The 20,939-nt window shown below is 38.7% G+C and overlaps 1 protein-coding gene and 1 non-coding gene across 9 annotated transcripts in view; both read right to left on the reverse strand.

Annotated features, from left to right (window-relative positions):
• Positions 1 to 20,939, reverse strand: part of LOC126186395 (protein lap4) — a 535,941-nt gene that overhangs the window by 24,024 nt on the left and 490,978 nt on the right. For 6 of the 8 annotated variants that reach the window (XM_049928205.1, XM_049928206.1, XM_049928204.1 and 3 more), the window contains 3 exons: positions 20,486 to 20,596; positions 19,780 to 19,905; positions 8,470 to 8,670 (listed from right to left, as the gene is read on the reverse strand). In XM_049928205.1, coding sequence (XP_049784162.1) covers positions 8,470 to 8,670; positions 19,780 to 19,905; positions 20,486 to 20,596 — 438 coding nt within the window. Of the gene's footprint in view, positions 1 to 8,469; positions 8,671 to 9,314; positions 9,341 to 19,779; positions 19,906 to 20,485; positions 20,597 to 20,939 lie in introns of all 8 variants that reach the window. The other 2 variants (XM_049928209.1, XM_049928207.1) reach the window with 2 other exon arrangements.
• Positions 6,823 to 6,895, reverse strand: Trnat-agu (transfer RNA threonine (anticodon AGU)). The gene has a single exon. It is a non-coding gene; the product is annotated as a tRNA-Thr (tRNA).

Raw genomic sequence — 20,939 nt, forward strand, 5'->3', positions numbered from 1 at the left:
AGATACAAATATCTACAACACCGACGAAAGTGGATTCAACAAGGAGATGACTGTGGGCCGCACTCTAGGAAGTAAAGGTTCTAAAGATATTATAGGAGCTGTACAGTCTGTTTACGCAACAACCCATATGTACACAATTATTCTATTGTATATAAAAAACAAAGATGCTGTAACTTACCAAACGAGAAAGTGCTGGTAGATAGACACAATAAAAAACACACAAAATTCAAGCTTTCGCAACCCAAGGTTGCTTCATCAGGAAAGAGGGAAGGAGAGGGAAACACGAAAGGATGTGGGTTTTAAGGAAGAGGGTGAGGAGTCATTCCAATCCCGGGAGGGGAAAAAAGGACAGGTATATTCCCCCCCCCCCCCCCCCCCCCCCACACACACACACACACACACACACATACACTTCCATCCGCACATATACAGACACAGGCAGACATAACATGCCTTGGGTTGCGAAAGCTTGAAATTTGTGTGTGTATTTATGTGTTTTTTATTGTGTCTATCTACCAGCACTTTCTCGTTTGGTAAGTCACAGCATATATATATACCACGTGGAATGTTTCCCTCTATTATATTCAATTATTCTATTGGTTTCTATTGGTTTCCCAAGTGGGGAAACTTTCTCCAAATCTGTTTCATGTCCTTCAAGTGCCTTGCTCTTTGAGTACTCCTACATGTCAGTCCATGTTTCCAGCAGCAAATTTAATTGTCCACTCTTTCTACTCCAGCAAAATGACCGAAGACCTGTTCAGGACATTTCTACAAGAAGTGGTAGTGGAACAAATCAGTGGAGAGAAACTTCTGCTAATACTAGATTCTTGCAAGCCCCACAAAGATGCCAGCATTCTTCATGACCTGCACGTAAAAAATAATCTACCAGAAGAGACAAAAGCACAATTCATGTAATTCCAACAAACACAACCTCAATTTGTCAACCGCTTAATCTTCATTTAATCAGAATGCACAAGCATACAATTCGTAAAATTTCTGATGCTGCTCAAGATTCTTCAGAAGACATTAGTCTGCAACAATGGAATAATCTTCTTAAGCTGCTGTCCCTCAAATACAGCCAGTTGTGTTCTCCTCTTCTCTATAATTCTCACGGTTATAAATAGAAGAAAATGGCTAACGTGTTGATACACCCAGACCCTTTGAAACTTTCACAAAGTTCTGTTTCAGACACAAGCTTTCATTCTGCAATCTGCAGGATGGATGCAAATGTGGGATTCACTGAATGTGATTGGTGTATGGAAGTAATTTGCTTCACACAATTCTTTGCATACAACCATTATTGTGAAGCCTTTGTTCGTGAATGAATGAATGACACTGTTTGAATTGGGGGCGGGGCGGCAGTGGCGGCGTGTTTGCAGTCATTTTTGAATGTTATGTGCTTCTTATTGATCTTATTATTTTGAGTGATGCAATGGTTTCTTTATTTTCTGTTCTGATTGTATACTCTATGAAACTACAAATGTACTCTACAGGTCTACTACTTTGAAAGAAATGTCACGAAAGCAGACTGCCAAGTAAACATTGCTATAAACTTCAAACAGCCCTTTTACATGTCATAAACATGTTGTCCCCATACAACACTTTCACAGACGATACAGTAAAAAATTATCATCATTGAAGATTGAACTGAGAACCCTTGGAATGACAAACTAACAGTCTACCATCTTTCCCACAGAAACTACAGGTATTAGTTACTCACAATTATGCTTTTCCAGTGTTCCATAGTTTTGGTGTTCCTTTTAAGTCATGTCTATGCCTGTTCTGCCGGATGACAGTACATAGTATGAACTAAATTAGAGTTTGGTACGAATCTCTGTGTCTGACTTTAGGAAGTTTGGGCGTTAGCAGGAAGTAATATTGTCGGTACTGTTATTTATATATCCCACTGGACTGATACTAAAATTCAAGTACGCAAATGTTCTCATTTATGTTTTAAATATTTTTAATTCTTTAAGATCAGTTCTTAAATATTTTCATGTACGTCAACTTTTTTGTTGTCTCTTGGTTTTTCCAAAACACTTATTACCAACAGAGATGCTTTGAAGTCACTCGTCTATCAAGTTCACAAAATACAGAAGTCTCAGAACCTCCTAGTGTGTTTCCAAGTAACTGGTGTATGAAGATTGCTCTTCAATTTGAAAATAGCACAAACTGTTTTTAAATCTTATTAACACATGTCTGCATATACCACAACAAGGCAGACATGTGTCCTGTAGATATCCGTCTTAAAGTGAGTTGGGTTAATTTCTCATATAGTGCAGCTGTACACAGGGTTGGTTAGTAACACAGATCAGCTGGGAACTCATTCTGTTGGATATAGGCTACTGCAGCAATCCTCTGCTGATGCTGTTGCCATTTTGTAGGTTAGAACTAAGTATATACATTTTATTTTTCATTTGTCATTTATATTTCACCTATAGTGGAAGCTGGGAATAGTTATATCACTCTTGTGCACTGACATCCAGGGTATGACCTGTTTTAAATCTGATGTGGTGTCCATGAGATGAACATCATTGGCGACACCATCCAACTGTCATCGGGAAACTTGAACAGAGGTCAACTGAACAATTCATAAAGATATTAGGACCCTTTTACAGTATTCTTCCTCAGTTAAGTATTTCCATCACACAGCTTCCCAAAGCCTAAGAATGTGCTGTGCAATAGATTAGCCCTCTCTCACCATTTTTTATTTGAATTAAGTAGTTGCAAAGATCGTAGTGGATGTCCTTCAAGGAAATCATATTGGTTGATGATGAAATGCATTACGCTGGGAATTCCACAGAAGAAACAACATAACACAAAGTTTCTTTCTGTAAAACAAACTGGATATTGGATGACAGTCCAGGATTCAGATGAAGTTACATTTTACTGGAAGACTAGATTTGATTTTCTTTGTGATGAATCAACCTGCAAACAGCTGGTTATTTGCCAGAATATCCTCACAGGTATCCTCGATATGAATATAGTCTTTTTAAAAGAATAAACCACTATTGACTGTGTATTATATTATTTATCTTTTGTAGTTTCCATACTTCAGTTTTTATGCCATTATCAAGGATGATGCTAAAGGTTGTTAGACCATCATTAAGTCATATTTGTCAAAGCAGTCCAAAGCAGGTAAACAAGGCTAACATATGTCTTTAACATTAAACGTCTTTTTTAATCTATTTTGCTGATGGTACAACTAAAGGAATAAAAAGTAGTACCAGCCCTCTTACTGAAAAGGCAGCTAATGAAATATCTGAAAACAACAGATGGTTCGAGACTAATGGGCCATCATTCAATTTAGACAAGATTCACTACATACAATGCAGTATTTCTCCAAGATTTACTCAAGTTATAAAAAAGTCCACTCAAAAAATGAAAACAAGAAGTAGTATTAAGTCTTTGAAACTACAATTGTTGGAAAATCCACTCCCTAGTATTAATGCAGCCCCCTCGTTCAGCTACTTTTGCAGTGTGCTACATTTTTGCTACAGTTTACCTAAAAATTGATAAATTAGTTTATTCTGTATATTTCCGTTCACTAATGAGTTATGGAGTTATGTTTTGCTTAAACCTAATTTACACAGTTGTTATAACATCAAAAATAATCAATTATCGATAATATAATGTAAATGGACAGATAAAAACATCTACTCACCAAGCGGCAGCAGGGGAACACACACACAAAATGATTTAACTTTCACAAGCTTTTGGAGCCAGTGGCTCCTTCTTCTGGTAGGAGACTTGAACAGGAAGGAAGAGGGGCGAAGGAAAAGGACTGGAGAAGTTTAGGAAAAGGGGTAAAGTTTAGAAACATAGGCGAGAACCCCGGGTCAGGCGGTTGTGATTTTTTAAACTGTACCCCTTTCCCTAAACCTCTCCAGTCCTTTTCCTTCACCCCTCTTCCTTCCTGTTTAACTCTTCCACCAGAAGAAGGAGCCACTGGCTCTGAAAGCTTGTGAAAGTTTAATACTTGTGTGTGTGTGTGTGTGTGTGTGTGTGTGTGTGTGTGTTTTCCCTGCCACCACTTGGCAAGTAGATTTTTTTTAATCTGCCCATTTACATTAATTTCCAGGATTGGTATTTTTAAAATAGAGAAGAATGCTATCACAATTATATCTAGTGTTAGCTATCAAACATTTTGCACAGATCTCTTCAAAAATTAAAGACTTCAAGCATATAACATAATTACATAAATACACAGTTATATGTGTAGTCAAGACTGTTAATGAGCATATTAAATTTGATGAGATTTAAGACCGCATTAACTAGAGTAGCACACATTACCTCACGTGGCTTACAGCTTTGCTCCTCCTAAGGAGCTCTTTCATTTTTGACTGGTAGCTTCCTTATTGTGCCAAGTTTATTTCTCTCAAGTCATTAGTCTTTTTTCTTGTTCCGAAGTTAACAGTAGAGAACCTTTTTAAATGTGGTGTTACAGATGAATGTTGAAGATCAGATAGGTCGATCATGTTAACTAATGAGGAAATACTGAATAGAATTGGGAGGCAACAAATCTGTGACACAGCTTGACCACAAGAAGGATCAGTTGACAGAACACATTCTGAGACATCAAGGGATCACCAGTTCAGTATTGAAGATTAGTGTGGGAGGTAAAAGTCATAGAGGGAGACCAAGGGAGGAGAACAGTAGGCAGATTCAGAAAGGTGTAGGTTGCAGTAGTTATTCGGAGATGAAGAGGTTCGCACAGGATAGAGTAGCATGGAGAGCTGCATCAAATCAGTCTCAGGACTGAAGACCACATGTCAGCAGTCTTATCAATGGTCTTCCAGGCTTTTGTGTATCCGTCTCTTCATCTCTAGTTGCTTGTAATAGAAATCACACACAAGAGTATGCACGCCCAGTTTGGTATCACTATACCATTCTTACTGTCTGCTATCTTGAAAATTACAAATTTAACCAACCTGACTGACATATTGGGACTATCACTTAAGTGCCTCCCCTCTTTCACCAAGGTTCCAACCAAAATTTCACCTCTTTCATTTCCTTACAGTCTCCATAAATTTATATGACTTCAGACAGTTGTTTCATTTATAACAGACTAAGCATTGAGGCATAGTGATTAAGGCACTGCACTTGTTGTCAGGAGATCAGTGACTCAACTTATATACAGCCATCCATCTTCCCACAAATGCCACATTGGTTCATTTGAAAGGAGGACTATAGCAATAGCCAGTCACATCTTTGTGCAAGCTGAGGGCACAAGAAATAACCATTCACATCTTTGTGCAAGCCAAGCCTGTGATTTAATTAAATATCTCACTGTTGATGAGATATCAAATGCTCTGGATTGCTTAGTAGTATTGATCAAGCATTAATCTGTTATTATCTTTTGAAGGAAATAAAAGTTCAGACCATTTTCATGTCTTGTTTGATTCTGCTCTATTTTGATACTTTGTTTAATAGAAAAAAAGCTAGTTGCACTTATTCCTGTAGAATATAGATTTAAATGTGGTATCATAAACAAACTGATTTTTGAATCTTTAATTACTTTTCGGTTTTCTTTCATAGGCACTTTAGAGGCACACACCTCATAGGTGTGTTGTAGTTTGACAAAGCGGAAATTCCATTTCATATCATTTCATGAAGTCGATGTATTTCCTTCTTCTACACAGAAGTTAAAATCCAAATGGTGATAGGACAAATTTCTTTACTAAGTGGTGAGGTTCCTTGGTTCTCCACTTTTGCCACTGTTTTATTGGTATTTGCAAATGTCAGAAATTACTCACCTGTTACTTCATTAATATTTTTAAAAATTGTCCAGCAAATGGAAAATGTTTATTAAGTCCTCTGTTCTAGGAATTACTCAACATAGTACTTCGTATCACACACTGGGTTGTTCTTCCAAGTTCACAACCCTAGGACTGATTCGCAGAAGCTCTACAAACAACACAGACATTGAGCATTACGGTGGATGTACTCTAAGCCTGCCTCTTGCATTTTTATATTCTGGCACACCTTCCAACATAGTGTGGAAGAGAGTTTCAAGTATCTGAATGTGCCCATTTATGTATCTCATCATCATCTTAATCATCTCTCACAGTTCTGGCATTTTATCAGTTGAAGGACTGCTTCATCTGGCATCTTAGCTGACATGCAATTTTGAGCATCCTTATGGAACACCAGATTTCAAAGTTTTCGACCACCTCCTTTCATCCACTAAACAAGTCCACATCTACCATCCATATAAAGGGCTTTATTAGTTGTTTTTTGGCTATGTATGCCTGATGTAAAAATCATTTCCTTTTCAGAAAGCTATTTTATCCTGATTTCTTCAGCTTTTATTTTTTCCTAAGCCCATGTGATTTTATACAGCTTACTCCCACTGTCCAGATTCTTCTACTCATTTGGAGATATGGCTTGAAGTGTTTGCCCTCTATGAGGAACTTCATTTTCTACTTCTTTGTTTTCATATTCTGTGCATTAATTATTGGATGTATCCTACATTAAGAACAGTGAGGAAAACTGGTCTTTACAAATTATAGTTCTATTACAATGTAGGTGGTACATAACCATTTTTCTGAGAGCGACAAATGTTACCAAATGTGAAGCATTCCATTTCTGTAGCATTAATATTAAGAAGCTTTCGACAAATTGATAAAACTGGAGTAGATACAATTTTAAAGTGGTTGCAAGTTTAAGCGTACAAGGTACTGATCGTATGATACCTGTACATGTCACTATTGTACTATACCCATGTGAATGTATTAGCACTACTAGAAAATGGACGGGACAGAGTATCACTCACCAATATATGAGCAATAATTGTGAACCGAAGAAGTGAATTAAAATTTGTGCTGCAGCCGGGACTTGAACCTGGGTCTTCTTGCTTACTAGGCAGATATGCTGACCATTACACCACCACAGCATTATAGTCAACATAGCTGCACGAATCACCCAAGTCAAATATCGCATCACAAATTTAAATGCACTTCTTCAGCTTCCAATGTTATCGTAGATAAATTAGAGACTTAAATGTCTCAGGGAAAATTTAATTTAAGAATAGCTGTGAAGATTACACAATATGCTTCTGCTGTGTAAGTCTTAAGCAGTCATGCAACTTGTCTGATGAGGAAACTCTTTTATACCTTGGATGCTTGTTATTAGCTTAAAATTACACCATTAAAATTGAGAACAGAAGGGCAAAATGTGCCATGGTTTTTTTTTTTTTTTTTTTTAATATTTTCTGTAACAAGCTACTATGTTTAATGTTTCAGATAACATTCTGAGCTTTCTGCTGATTATGGTGATATGTGATGAATTCTACAATAAGAGTAATAAGACATGAATGTGCTCATCAAGAAAACGAGAGAAATTCCAAATAATGAAATGAATGAAAAACTGGATGTAAAATCCAATTATTAGTTGAATCTACTTTAAATCTCAAAGAATGTTCACTCCAATTTGAAACTACTAGTTATAAAAAAAAGTAATAAAAAAGTCACATTCCACATGGGAAAATATATAAAAAACAAAAATGCTGTAACTTACCAAACGAGAAAGCGCTGGTAGATAGACACAATAAAAAATACACAAACACGCACACAAATTTCAAGCTTTTGCAACCCAAGGTTGCTTCATCAGGAAAGAGGGAAGGAGAGGGAAAGACGAAAGGAGAGGGTAAGGAGTCATTCCAATCCCGGGAGCGGAAAGACTTACCTTAGGGGGAAAAAGTGACACGTATACACTCGCTCACACACACACATATCCATCCGCACATATACAAACACAAGCAGACATATGTAAAGGCAAAGAGTTTGGGCAGAGATGTCAGTCAAGGCAGAAGTACTGAGGCAAAGACGTTGTTGAGTGACAAGTGATGTACGAGGGGCGGCAACTTGAAATTAGCGAAGGTTGAGGCCTGGTGGGTAACCGCTAATTTCACTTTGCCGCCCCTCGTACACCACTTGTCACTCAACAACGTCTTTGCCTCAGTACTTCCGCCTCGACTGACATCTCTGCCCAAACTCTTTGCCTTTACATATGCCTGCTTGTGTCTGTATATGTGTGGATGGATATGTGTGCGCACACGCGAGTGTATACCTGTCCCTTTTCCCCCTAAGGTAAGTCTTTCATCTCCCGGGATTGGAATGACTCCTTACACTCTCCTTCCCTCTTTCCTGATGAAGCAACCTTGGGTTGCGAAAGGTTGAAATTTGTGTCTGTGTTTGTGTGTTTTTTATTGTGTCTATCTACCAGCGCTTTCTCGTTTGGTAAGTCACAGCATCTTTGTTTTTAATATAATAAAAAAGTCACAATGATAAGCAAGAAAGAAGGTGCCTAATGTCTACATATGCACGTCTGCATAAAAAAAAAAAGAAAGATGTGCATTTAGAGCAAAGACAGATTTGTTAGCATTCCCACTCAATGTTAGAAAATGGAAAATACAGGAATATAATGCTGTGCTCCATGCTCTACAAAGTGGTCTGATTTCTCATGTACCTCTCGCTCAATCAGCTTTTCAACATATTCTACGGTGCGAACTTTCACCTCGCCTGTTTGCTCATCTATGTATTCTTCTGTTCGTGTTGTCACCTTTTCCCCGACTACTCTCTCAGATTCACGCACCTTTGTTGCACCTTCTCTGGCCCGCAGGGCCAACTTAGGAAAATCGTCACTAGAGGGCCGTAAAGCTGTGCGCAACTACCAGGGCAGACACAGGTTCGAGCAGGTTAGTCAAGTTATTCCTTAAAACTAAACTGTTTCAACATTAATGCATACCATTTTCAAGCAGCTAATGTACAAATTTTCACAACTGCTTCATAACAACTCTTGACAACACGTAAAAATTAAAGCACATTCACAATATGATTACACTTCAATGCAATAGTGCTGTGCTAATGGTACTCAAAATGAAAAATGGCAGTTGTGAAAATTTTAAACAACTATTATGAGATTCACAAACTAATCTCTTTTGAAAATCATCTACAAAGCTCTGTTGTTCTATCATTTTACTGCCTATACAGATGCTGTAATAAAATTTTACATGGTCCAATAAATATAAATTCTGGGTTTTAAAAATGAAATAGCAACTGTGTTTTGAGTTATATTTTCACAAAAAAGAAAAAAAAATATAAAATCTGTCACTTTATAACTGGAAAACTTCAGTATAAGTCTACAAAAAACAAGACAATGATGCTCCAAAATGGCATTTCTAAAAGATGCTAGCACAGGTTGTCCTTGATAAGAAGTTATGTTCACTGGTGGGCAACACTATAGGTATCTGCAATGCAAGTCATAAATATGTTTAACTGTAGGAAACGAAGCACAAAAAGTGTCTTACTCACAGATTATTATTAACACTGTTAGCTGCCTGAAAAGTAGAACAGATACATCAACTGACAGTGCATTACCATCTCCATTACATAATTTTTTCTAATTAATGTGTCAATGTTCATTACTGCAGTGAATACAAACACAAACATGTAAAACAGTAAAATGTTAATCAATTAACACATACAATAATCGAGAACATTACATTCTGACACCATTCCCAATAAGTAAAGAGGAAACCCGAGAGAGAATTTTCTTACTCAGTACCCTCAAGCACTACCAGTAACATAAAATATGTTGTTAACTCATGTTTTTCATGCCAAAAGAAAAAAAATCTATGTTATAAAAAAGTGTGTTAAATTTGAACTGCTGTTTTACATAAGATAATATTACTTAGATATTTTTTCATGCTCTGTTCTCTGTTGCAAAGAAACTACATTACTCTTAGGAGATTGGGTATGAAAAAAGTAAAGACACAGCTATTAATATGCTCTATCCTTATCAAGGATATAACAAAAATTATTAAACCTGGTTTCCACCAAATAATGTCTCCACTTTTACTGGATTCAAATTCAGGTGATGGAAAGTATTTTCATTTATAAAAGACAAGCCAATAATGTGTGTTTGTAAACAAGGAGAGGAACACAGTATGATTAAACCAATGTCCACTTCATGTCCTAGATTATGAGCACAAAATACATAATAAGCAAGTCAGAGAAACGCAGCAAACACTGCAATTTGAAATTTCATATGGAAAGCCACTATGAGTTAGCCACTACAGCATATGCACAGGAACAATGCAAAATTTCCTATGTTTAAATTTGATGGTTCCTCTTCTGCAGTATGTTGGGAGTTCCATGAAGAATGTCATCCAATAAGGATTTATTACATATTCATGAATATGCAATGCACAATCAGTAGAATATATTTTGTCAAATTGCTTTCTTACATGTTGTGAACTACAGAAATGTCTTCAATTTGTCTATGTTTGTATCAGCTTTCATAACAAACTCTTAGATGAAATAATATTGAGAGAAGGCAAAAATTTGGAATCAGACTACGAATAACAGAGACCTCTCTATCAAGCATACAGCTGCATTCCCTGCTGCAGACGTTGTGGATTGGAGTCACTAGCTGGTGTGCTTTGGGTTACCAGTTCGAACCTGACCAACCATCAGCAATAATTTCCATTTTTCAAAGTTTCTCCAAATTTCTTATCTATGTGATGTTGGTAAAGTCTGTAATATTCGATGCTGGTACAAATATCAGCACCTGACATCCAGGAATCAGTTGCATTTGTTATTGCTGATCGACGGTGTTCATGATAAAAATGCTTTCGATAATAATTTTGGTACTTCACTGATGACTCTGCTTTGGAATTTGGACTCTAGTGTGGTTAAGATGTGTCCCTATTTGGTGTAGGCAGGAAGTACTTCAAAACCTCTGTATCATCCTGTCTCCAATCAGTAAATGGAAAAGCTGTCACCTACATGGCCAGGAACTGGAATACAAGTAGTACATCATTCCCATTGTCTTTCGAGGGGCATTTGAGAAGTCCGCGCAAAGTCGCAGAGATGGCACTACCGGCACGTATCGAGGTCTTGTTTAGTTAGTAGCACATGTTTGGGAAGAACGCACACCAAGTTTCAGTCATATTGGTCTATTTCTTTGTGTTTGGGATTCATGTGTATCAAGAAAGTCGACGAAATGGACAAAAAAGAATTTCGTGAGGCAATTAAACATTACTTCATGAAAGGCAAAATGCCTCAGGAAACTAAAGAGAAGCTTGATAAACATTGTGGTGACTCTGCACCTTCGATTAGAACAATTTATAAGTGCCAGAATGGAAACATCCCCCAGGCTGTGGCTAAGCCATGTCTCCACATTATCCTTTCTTTCAGGAGTGCTAGTTCTGCAAGGTTCGCAGGAGAGCTTCTGTAAAGTTTGAAAGGTAGGAGACGAGATACTGGCAGAAGTGAATCTGTGAGGACCGGGCGTGAGTCGTGCTTCGGTAGCTCAGATGGTAGAGCACTTGCCCGCGAAAGGCAAAGGTCCCGAGTTCGAGTCTCGGTCGGGCACACAGTTTTGATCTGCCAGGAAGTTTAGTTTATAAGTGGTTTCAAAATTTTTCAGAGTGGCCATATGGGCACAAGAGGTGCCAAACGTTCTGGACACCCTGTGGAGGTTATTATTCCAGAAATCATTGATAAAATCCACGATATGGTGAAGGATGACAGAAGAGTTAAGGTGCGTGAGACTGCTAATGCTGTGGGCATCTCGAATGAATGTATACATAATATTTTTCATAAACATTTGGACATGAGATAGCTATCCACAAAATGTGTTCCATGATGCTCACGCTAGACCAAAAACGGAATTGTGTGAAGTGTTGCAGGGATGGTTTGCAGCTATTCAGTAAGAATCCGCAGGTCTTTAAGCATCGTTTCATCACTGTGGATGAAACATGGATACACTACTATACTCCTGGGACCAAAGAACAATCTAAACAAAGGGTTACCAAGGGAGAATCTGCACCATAAAAAGGCAAAGACCATTCCTTCAGCCGGAAAGACTATGGCGACTGTCTTTTGGGATTCGCAAGGGATAATCCTCATCGACTATCTGGGAAAAGGAGAAACTATTACAGATGCATATTATTCATCGTTATTGGACTGTATGAAAACCAAGCCGCAAGAAAAATGCAGGCGATTGGACAGGAAAAAAAAGTCCTTTTCCATCACAACAATGCACCAGCACACACCTAGGCAGTTGTGGTCACAAAATAAATAGAAATAGTATTCCAACTCGTTTCACATCCCACCTATTCTCCAGACTTGGCTCCCTCGGATTACTATTTGTTCCCCAATTTGAAGAAATGGCTGGTGGGACAAAGATTTTATTCAAACGAGGAGGTTATTGCAGCAACTAATAGCTATTTTGCGGACTTGAACAATTCCTATTATTTGGGAGAGATCAACAAATTAGAACAGCGTTGAACGAACTGTATAAGTCTAAAAGGAGACTGTTGTTGTTGTTGTTGTTGTTGTTTTTGTGGTCTTCAGTCCTGAGACTGGTTTGATGCAGCTCTCCATGCTACTCTATCTTGTGAAAGCTGCTTCATTTCCCAGCACCTGCAACTTACATCCTTCTGAATCTGCTTAGTGTATTCATCTTTTGGTCTCCCTCTATGATTTTTACCCTCCACACTGCCCTCCAATACTAAATTGGTGATCCTTTGATGCCTCAGAACGTGTCCTACCAACCGATACCTTCTTCTAGTCCAGTTGTGCCACAAACTACTCTTCTCCCCAATTCTATTCAATACCTCCTCATTATTTGTGTGTTCTACCCATCTAATCTTCAGCATTCTTCTGTACCACCACATTTCGAAAGCTTCTATTCTCTTCTTGTTCAAACTATTTATCGTCCATGTTTCATTTCCATACATGGCTACACTCCATACAAACACTTTCAGAAACGACTTCCTGACACTTAAATCTATGCTCGATGTTAACAAATTTCTCTTCTTCAGAAACGCTTTACTTTCCATTGCCAGTCTACATTTTATATCCTCTCTACTTCGACCATCAGCAATTATTTTGCTCCCCAAATAGCAAAACTTATCTCCTGCTTTAAGTGTCTCATTTCCTAATCAATTCCCTCAGCAGCACCCGACTTAATTCGACTATTTTCCATTATCCTCATTTTGCTTTTGTTGATGTTCATCTTATATCCTCCTTTCAAGACACTGTCCATTCCGTTCAACTGCTCTTCCAAGTCCTTTGCTGCCTCTGATAGAATTACAATGTCATTGGCGAACCTCAAAGTTATTGTTTGTTCTCCATTGATTTTAATACCTACTCCGAATTTTTCTTTTTTGTTTCCTTTATTGCTTGCTCAATATACAGAGTGAATAACATCGGAGAGAGGCTACAACCCGTCTCACTCCCTTCCCAACCTCTGCTTCCCTTTCATGTCCCTCTACTCTTATAACTGCCATCTGGTTTCTGTACAAATTGTAAACAGCCTTTCGCCCCTGTATTTTACCCCTACCACCTTTAGAATCAGAAAAAGAGTATTCCAGTCAACATTGTCAAAAGCTTTCTCTAAGTCTACAAATGCTAGAAACGTAGGTTTGCTTTTCCTTAATCTATTTTCTAAGATAAGTCCTAGGTTCAGTATTGCCTCACGTGTTCCAACATTTCTACGGAATCCAAATTGATCTTCCCCGAGGTCGGCTTCTACCAGTTTCTCCATTTGTCTGTAAAGAATTTGCGTTAGTATTTTGCAGCCATGACTTATTAAACTGATAGTTCGGTAATTTTCACATCTGTCAACACCTGCTTTCTTTGGGATGGGAATTATCATCTTCTTCTTGAAGTCTGAGGGTATTTTGCCTGTCTCATACATCCTGCTTACAACATGGAAGATGTTTTGTCTGGCTCTCCAAAGGCTGTCAGTAGTTCTAATGGAATGTTGTCTACTCCCGGAGCCTTGTTTCAACTTAGGTCTTTCAGTGCTCTGTCAAACACTTCACCCAGTATCTTATCTCCCATTTCATCTTCATCTACATCCTCTTCCATTTCTATAACATTGCCCTCTAGTACATCGCCCTTGTATAGACCCTCTATATACTCCCTCCACCTTTCTGCCTTCCCTTCTTTGCTTAGAACTGGGTTTCCATTGGAGCTCTTGATATTCATACAAGTGGTTCTCTTTTCTCCAAAGGTCTCTCTAATTTTTCTGTAGGCAGTATCTATCTTACCCCTAGTGAGATAAGCCTCTATATCCTTACATTTGTCCTCTAGCCATCACTGCTTAGCCATTTTGCACTTCCTGTCGATCTCATTTTGGAGACGCTTTTATTGCTTTTTGCCTGCTTCATTTACTGCATTTTTATATTTTCTCCTTCCATCAATTAAATTCAATATTTCTTCTGTTACCCAAGGGTTTCTACTAGCCCTCATCTTTTTACCCACTTGATCCTCTGCTGCCTTCACTACTTCATCCCTCAAAGCTACCCATTCTTCTTCTACTGTATTTCTTTCCCCCATTCCTGTCAATCGTTCCCTAATGCTCTCCCTTCTTTCATGATTCTTGAACCAAGTGTTAGCTAAGACTAAGTTATGCTCTGTGGAAAATTCTACCAAGCAGCTTCCTCTTTCATTTCTTACCCCTAACCCATATTCACCTACTACATTCCCTTTTCTTCATTTTCCTACTATTGAATTCCAGTCACCCATGACAATTAAATTTATGTCTCCCTTCACTATCCGAATAATTTCTTTTATCTTATCATACATTTCATCAATTTCTTAGTCATCTGCAGAGCAAACTGGTACATAAACCTTTACTACTGTAGTAGGTGTGCGCTTTGTGTCTATCTCGGCCAGAATAATGTTTTCACTATGCTGTTTGTAGTAGCTTACCCACACTCCTATTTTTTTATTCATTATTAAACCTACTCCTGCATTACCCCTATTTAATTTTGTATTTATAACCTTTTATTCACCTGACCAAAAGTCTTGTTCCTCCTGCCACCGAACTTCACTAATTCCCACTATATCTAACTTTACCCTATCCATTTCCCTTTTTTAAATTTTCTAACCTATCTACCCAATTAAGGACCTGACATTCTATGCTCCCATCCGTAGAATGCCAGTTTTCTTTCTCCTGATAACGACGTCCTTTTGAGTAGTCCCCGCCTGGAGATCCGAATAGGGGACTATGTTACCTACGGATTATTTTACCCAAGAGGATGCCATCATCATTTAACCATACTGTAAAGCTGCATGCCCTCGGGAAAAATTGCGGCTGTAGTTTCCCCTTGCTTTCAGCTGTTGGCAGTACCATCACAGCAAGGCCTTTTTGGTTAGTGTTACAAGGCCAGATCAGTCAATCATCCAGACTGTCGCCCCTGCAACTACTGAAAAGGCTGCTGCCCCTCTTCAGGAACCAAATGTTTGTCTGGCCTCTCAACAGATACCCCTCCGTTGTGGTTGCACCTATGGTAAAGCTATCTGTATCGCTGACACGCAAGCCTCCCCACCAACGGCAAGGTCCACGGTTCATGGGGAGCAAAAGGGACTATGTCGAGAAATAAAAAAGGTATACCCCAAACACGTAAGTCGTTTTTATTTTTGCACGGACTTTTCAAATGCCCCTCGTACATTCAAAAGACCAAAGCATTCCAAAACGGCACATCAGCTGCATGCCACGCAACTACTGGCGTTACCCAGAGATGCTGCTCAGGACATGTCGAAACAGTTGAAAGGATGTGACAGAGTTGCCAAGTACAACAGGTGGGATGACATGATGCATTTGGCAAACTTGAACTTTTACTTGACATGGAACAGTCAAGCACTGGTTCAAGAACGACGAAGATAAGCTCAACATCTGGGATAAATTCCAGACTAACTGAAGAAAACATTTGGTGAGGTGACAATCAACAGCAAGTTTGCAAGTAGCAGAACAACATCTGAAGAAAAGGGTCACAGAATGTTTTGGCCCTATGCCACAATGCGAATCTGAATTTGACAGAAGCTGACAAAGTCTCAACCTTGATGAAATGAGTTACGAAGGATCTCTACCAGATTTTCTGGTAAAACATGTTGCAAAAAAAGAGAAATTCATCTAGTGGAGCCAGTGCATCCATGATATGCAACAGAAGTGATTCAGACGAAAGATGAATGACCAACTCCCAAATGTGACCACTATGGCAGTTGTGGAAGATCACCATGACCTCGCCTTTCACATATGCCAGGCAGTTAGACAAGAGATACAGCAGTTAATAACAGCCAAAACTTGTAGACGGAGAACACAAGAAATAGCAGCATGAAATTGATCCCAAACGTCAGGGGATAATAGAAGATGCTGAAGATAGGTCTAATGATCTTTAGCACCAATCCTTACCACCAGGTGACACACAACAGGGAGAATGAACAATACCAACCCAGACTTGTCCCACAGTAATCAAATGACAACCCAGCCATTGAAGACAACCTTATGCTGCCATTTTCTACGTAAGTTCCAGTTGTCAATCTATATGCTCAGTTAAACTGTGAAGTTTTTATTGAAAGCTAAAAGCTACTCACACACTCAAACAAATCTGTGTGTCAGCAGGGTGCATATCATTGCAGGTAGTCAAGCAGAACTTTGGATCACTAACTGTCACAAACAGGTATGACTCATCCCTACAAATATGTGCGTAGAGATAATCTAAACAGTCCAGGAAGTGCAGCTTAAAGGCACTGATGAAAAATCATGCACTGCCATCACTACAGACAACACAGTGGAGGAAGTTACTATCAAATTACCAATAGAATCTGGTCTGACAAGGAACAATGTTTGAAAGTATTACACATTCTATGCCAATTATCAGATACTTTCAAATAGTGAGTAGAGAAAAGACAGTCCCATGGTAAAACAGCTTATCAACACTGCACATCATACACAAAATAGCCAGTGTTCGTACCGCATGTTGCCAGCTAAATGAAAGATAATTTCAGAGGAAGTAAAGAAGATACTGCAAGTTAGTAGAGCACTTGCACATGAAAGGTGAAGGTCCAAGTTCGAGTCTCGGTCTGGCACACAGTATTAATCTACCAGGAAGTTTCATGTCAGTGCACATGCTGCTACAGGTGAAAATTTCATTTTGGAAACATTCCTCAGGCTGTGTCTAAGCCATGTCTCTCCAACACCCTTTCTTCCAGGAGCACTGGTCTTGCAAGTTTCACAGGAGAGCTTCGGTAAAGTTTGGGAGGTAGGAGATGAGGCACTGATGAAAGTAAATCTGTGAGGACAGGTCAGGTGTCATGCTTGGGTAGCTCAGTAGGCAGAGCATTTGCCCACAAAAAGTAAAGATGCCAAGTTCGAATCTCAGTCTAGCACACAGATTTAATCTGCCAGGAAGTTTCATATCAATGCACACTCCGCTGCAGAGTGAATATTACATTCTGGAAAGTACTGCAAGATGACATCACCCAACTTTCAAAGAATGAAATTATAATTAAATCAAGACCCTAAGCTGTCGACAGGCATTGATATACATCAACGACGACAGTTGAAAATGTGTGCTCCAACCGGGATTCGAACCCGGGATCTCCAGCTTACACGGCAGACGCTCTACCCATCTGAGCCACCAAGGACACAGAGGATAGTGTGACTGCAGGGATTTATCCCTTACACGTTCCCCGTGAGACCCACATTCCCAACTTAACGTCCACACACTACATTCGTAGTGCCCCTGCCCATTACACTCATTACTCACAGCAGACAATCTTACTGAGTCCCGTAAGATTTAGGGCAATGCGTGTGCATCCAGCACAGAAGAAGAAGGACAATGGCTGATTAGCCTTAACTATATGAAGATGGTATCTGTTCTTTCAGACATGTCCGAAAGAACAGATACCATCTTCATAACAACTTTCAAAGAGTCCTTGGTCCTTGTGAAGAAGAATGATGGCACACGGTATTTCTGAGACAACTACCAATAACTGAACAAAATTGTGAAGAAAGATATCTACCCACTGCCATGGAATGATTACACTCAAGAGAAGCAAAGTAGTTTTCAACAACTGCCATGCAGTCAGGCTACTGGCAAATCAAGGCTGATGAGACTGACCAGGAAACCATTACCTTCACGACTTCTAACAGCCTCTGTGAGTTCAAAGTGAAGAACATGTACGTTGCTACAACCACATTGAAGTGTGTTCAGACTGCATGCTTCCATCTGAATCTGAAAAAATGACACTCTGCCGTCCAACAAATAAAAATCTTGGGACATCTAGTGAATGACAAAGAAATATAACCTGATCTAGAGAAAATAATAACAGACACTGACTTTCCAAGTCCCCAGCAAATTAAAAAAAAAAAAATTGCAAAAAGCTTTCTTGAAGTATGTTCATACTACTGGTGATTCATAAGGGACTTACGTACCAAGGCACATCCTTGGCAGAACTACTGCAGGGAGACAAGAAATTTTCCTGGAAAGAGGTGCGAGAAACATCTTTACTTGTCCTTAAAGATGTGCTAACACCTTCTCCAGTCCTAGCATTATATGATGAGAATGCTGAGACAGAACTTCATACCCATCTTAGTGGTTATGAGATTGGTGCCCTTCGGGTACAAATTCAGGAAGATGCTGAAAAGGTGATATTATTTGTTTCGTGGATACATCTACATCTACACACATACTCCGCAAGCCACTGTAGCTGCATGGCAGAGGGTACCCTGTACCAGTACCACTTCTGATCATTTCCTTTCCTGCTCCCCTCACAAAAGAGAGAGGAAAAAATGACCATCTATTGTCTATATCCCTCCATATCCATCATATTTTCTCATATCTTACTTTCATGTTCCTCACGGGAAATTTATACTGATGGCAGTAGAATCATTCTGCAGTTAGCTCCAACTGTTAGGTCTGTAGACTTTCTCAGTAGTGTTCCTCGACAAGAAATTTACCTTCCCTGGGGGGATTCCCCATTACAGTTCCCAAAGCATCTTCATAATACTTGCATGTTGTAACTAATCTAGCAACCCACCTCTGAATTGCCTTGATGTCTTCCTTTCATCCAGACAGGTGTTGATCTCAAACACACTAGCAGTACTCAATAGTAGGTCACACTGGTGTCCCATATGTGGTCTCCTTTCCCAAAATTCTCCCAATAAACGAAAGTAAACCATTTGCCTTCCCTAGCACAATCCTCACTTGCTCATTCAATTTCAATTGCTTTGCAATGTTCGAATGATGTATTAGTATGGATTATGGGAAGATCACTTAGGTCAATATGTATAAATATGTAAATGGCATGAACCAGCAGAATGACCTACAACAGCAAGTGCTGAATAGAAGATCTCTCAAAATTTAGCCTGTCCCACAAGCTAATGAGAACCTGTACAAAGAGAACGATCCCATAATAGCATCAAAAACAAAACAGCTGTTGTTCTCCTATCACATATTCCAAATGAATGGCAAAGATTACCCACAAATTTGTAATAATAAAAACACAGATAGTTCTGCGAAAGTCAAAAAGGTATACACCAAAATGAGTTACCAGAAAAAATTCTCACGTAACAGCGAATAAGAGGAGCACATGATTCGAGGCCAATAAGGTTTCAGAGCAGAATCACAATGCAGATGGTACAGAGAGCCTCTTTCAAAAAAGCAAAGAAGACACTGGTGGATGTGTTCAATAGCTAATAGCAATATGTGAAATTTAGCAACACAATTTGACATTTATTTTACATTAAACAGTTTTTTAACACACAGCATTATAGAGTCAATCGGAACATTAAAATAATGGTTATGGTAAAACAATGGTTATGGTAAAACAATGACAACTTACAAAATACGTATTTTGTTTGTCTTCATTTATTTAAGACTGTTTCATTTGTTTGTTTTATAATGTGTGCTTTAGACCACTTCACCCCAATAAATAAATAAAATAAGACAGTCCAAAAAATCAAAACTACACATACCTCTGTATTGTTCTCATTATCTTGATCAGTGCCATTACTCCCTCTTGGAATGGTATCAGAAATCTGAGGTTTGGCATCAATCATTTCACTCATTTTCTTAATGACCATTTGAGCCTGTAATGCGTCCTACAACAGTACAAGAGAGATATATGAGATAAAACAGTACACACAATTATATTAAGCAATCAATCTTATGGTTTTACTCTTTTACTTCACCCTGATGCAGTGGTCGGTAACTTGTAGAACAAAACCAGCAATGAATTTACTACCATTTATACTGCTGTAAATTTATTCATGATTGTATTCAAATATTATAAGTTATCTGCTATCAAAGCTGCAATACTATTATCATGTTTGCAACCATGAAGCAGTGTGGAGCCAGAAGTTGGCAGAATACAGCTGGATATGGAAGGGCAACACTTTAACATCATTACAAACCACACTGATTAACAAAAACAGCAAATTACCTAAAATTTTGATTTCTGTAACCAACCTTGAGTTATCGACTAGTGTTCTGAAATAATATCAACATGTAACTGCACCTAATAACAAGTCTGGTAGCAGGAAATGTCTGGTGAACTCTCAACAAATGTCAGTAATGAACATCTGTCACATTGGTTTGAACATTTTCATATTGAAAATAATGGAATTTGTAGCTTCGTTAAAATGTCTTTTACGAAAGGAATATACTCTTTCATAGACTAACCTGTTCAAGGGATTTTAGCCGTGCCTGCCTCCATGCAGCTCTTTTCTCCGCTCTTAATGCCCTCTGTTCAGCTGGTGAAAGATCCTTCTCATCTTCCGAAGTCAGAAGGCCCTTAGATATAGAATACTATAAAAGACACTATGTTCCTTCAGTTACTCTACACAGAAAGTATGTTAACTGCAGGGAGACTTCATGACTTAATAATACACAACAGCAATTGTTACTTCTTCAGTACAACAGATAAAAGAAAAGACACACCTCTACCAATAGACAAAACTGGAACAATTTGGGAAACAAAAACAAAAAAATGTAACAAATTAGAACTACTCAGTCAACTGCAGCAACTAAATTGAGAGAGAAGTGAAATGGTTTACCTAGAAAGAAAGGAGGAGAGGGGTGGGCAGGCAGGGGGCAGAGAGAGAGAGAGAGAGAGAGAGAGAGAGAGAGAGAGAGA

Source organism: Schistocerca cancellata, chromosome 1 (genome assembly GCF_023864275.1).
Source record: "Schistocerca cancellata isolate TAMUIC-IGC-003103 chromosome 1, iqSchCanc2.1, whole genome shotgun sequence".
NCBI classification, from domain to species: domain Eukaryota; kingdom Metazoa; phylum Arthropoda; class Insecta; order Orthoptera; family Acrididae; genus Schistocerca; species Schistocerca cancellata.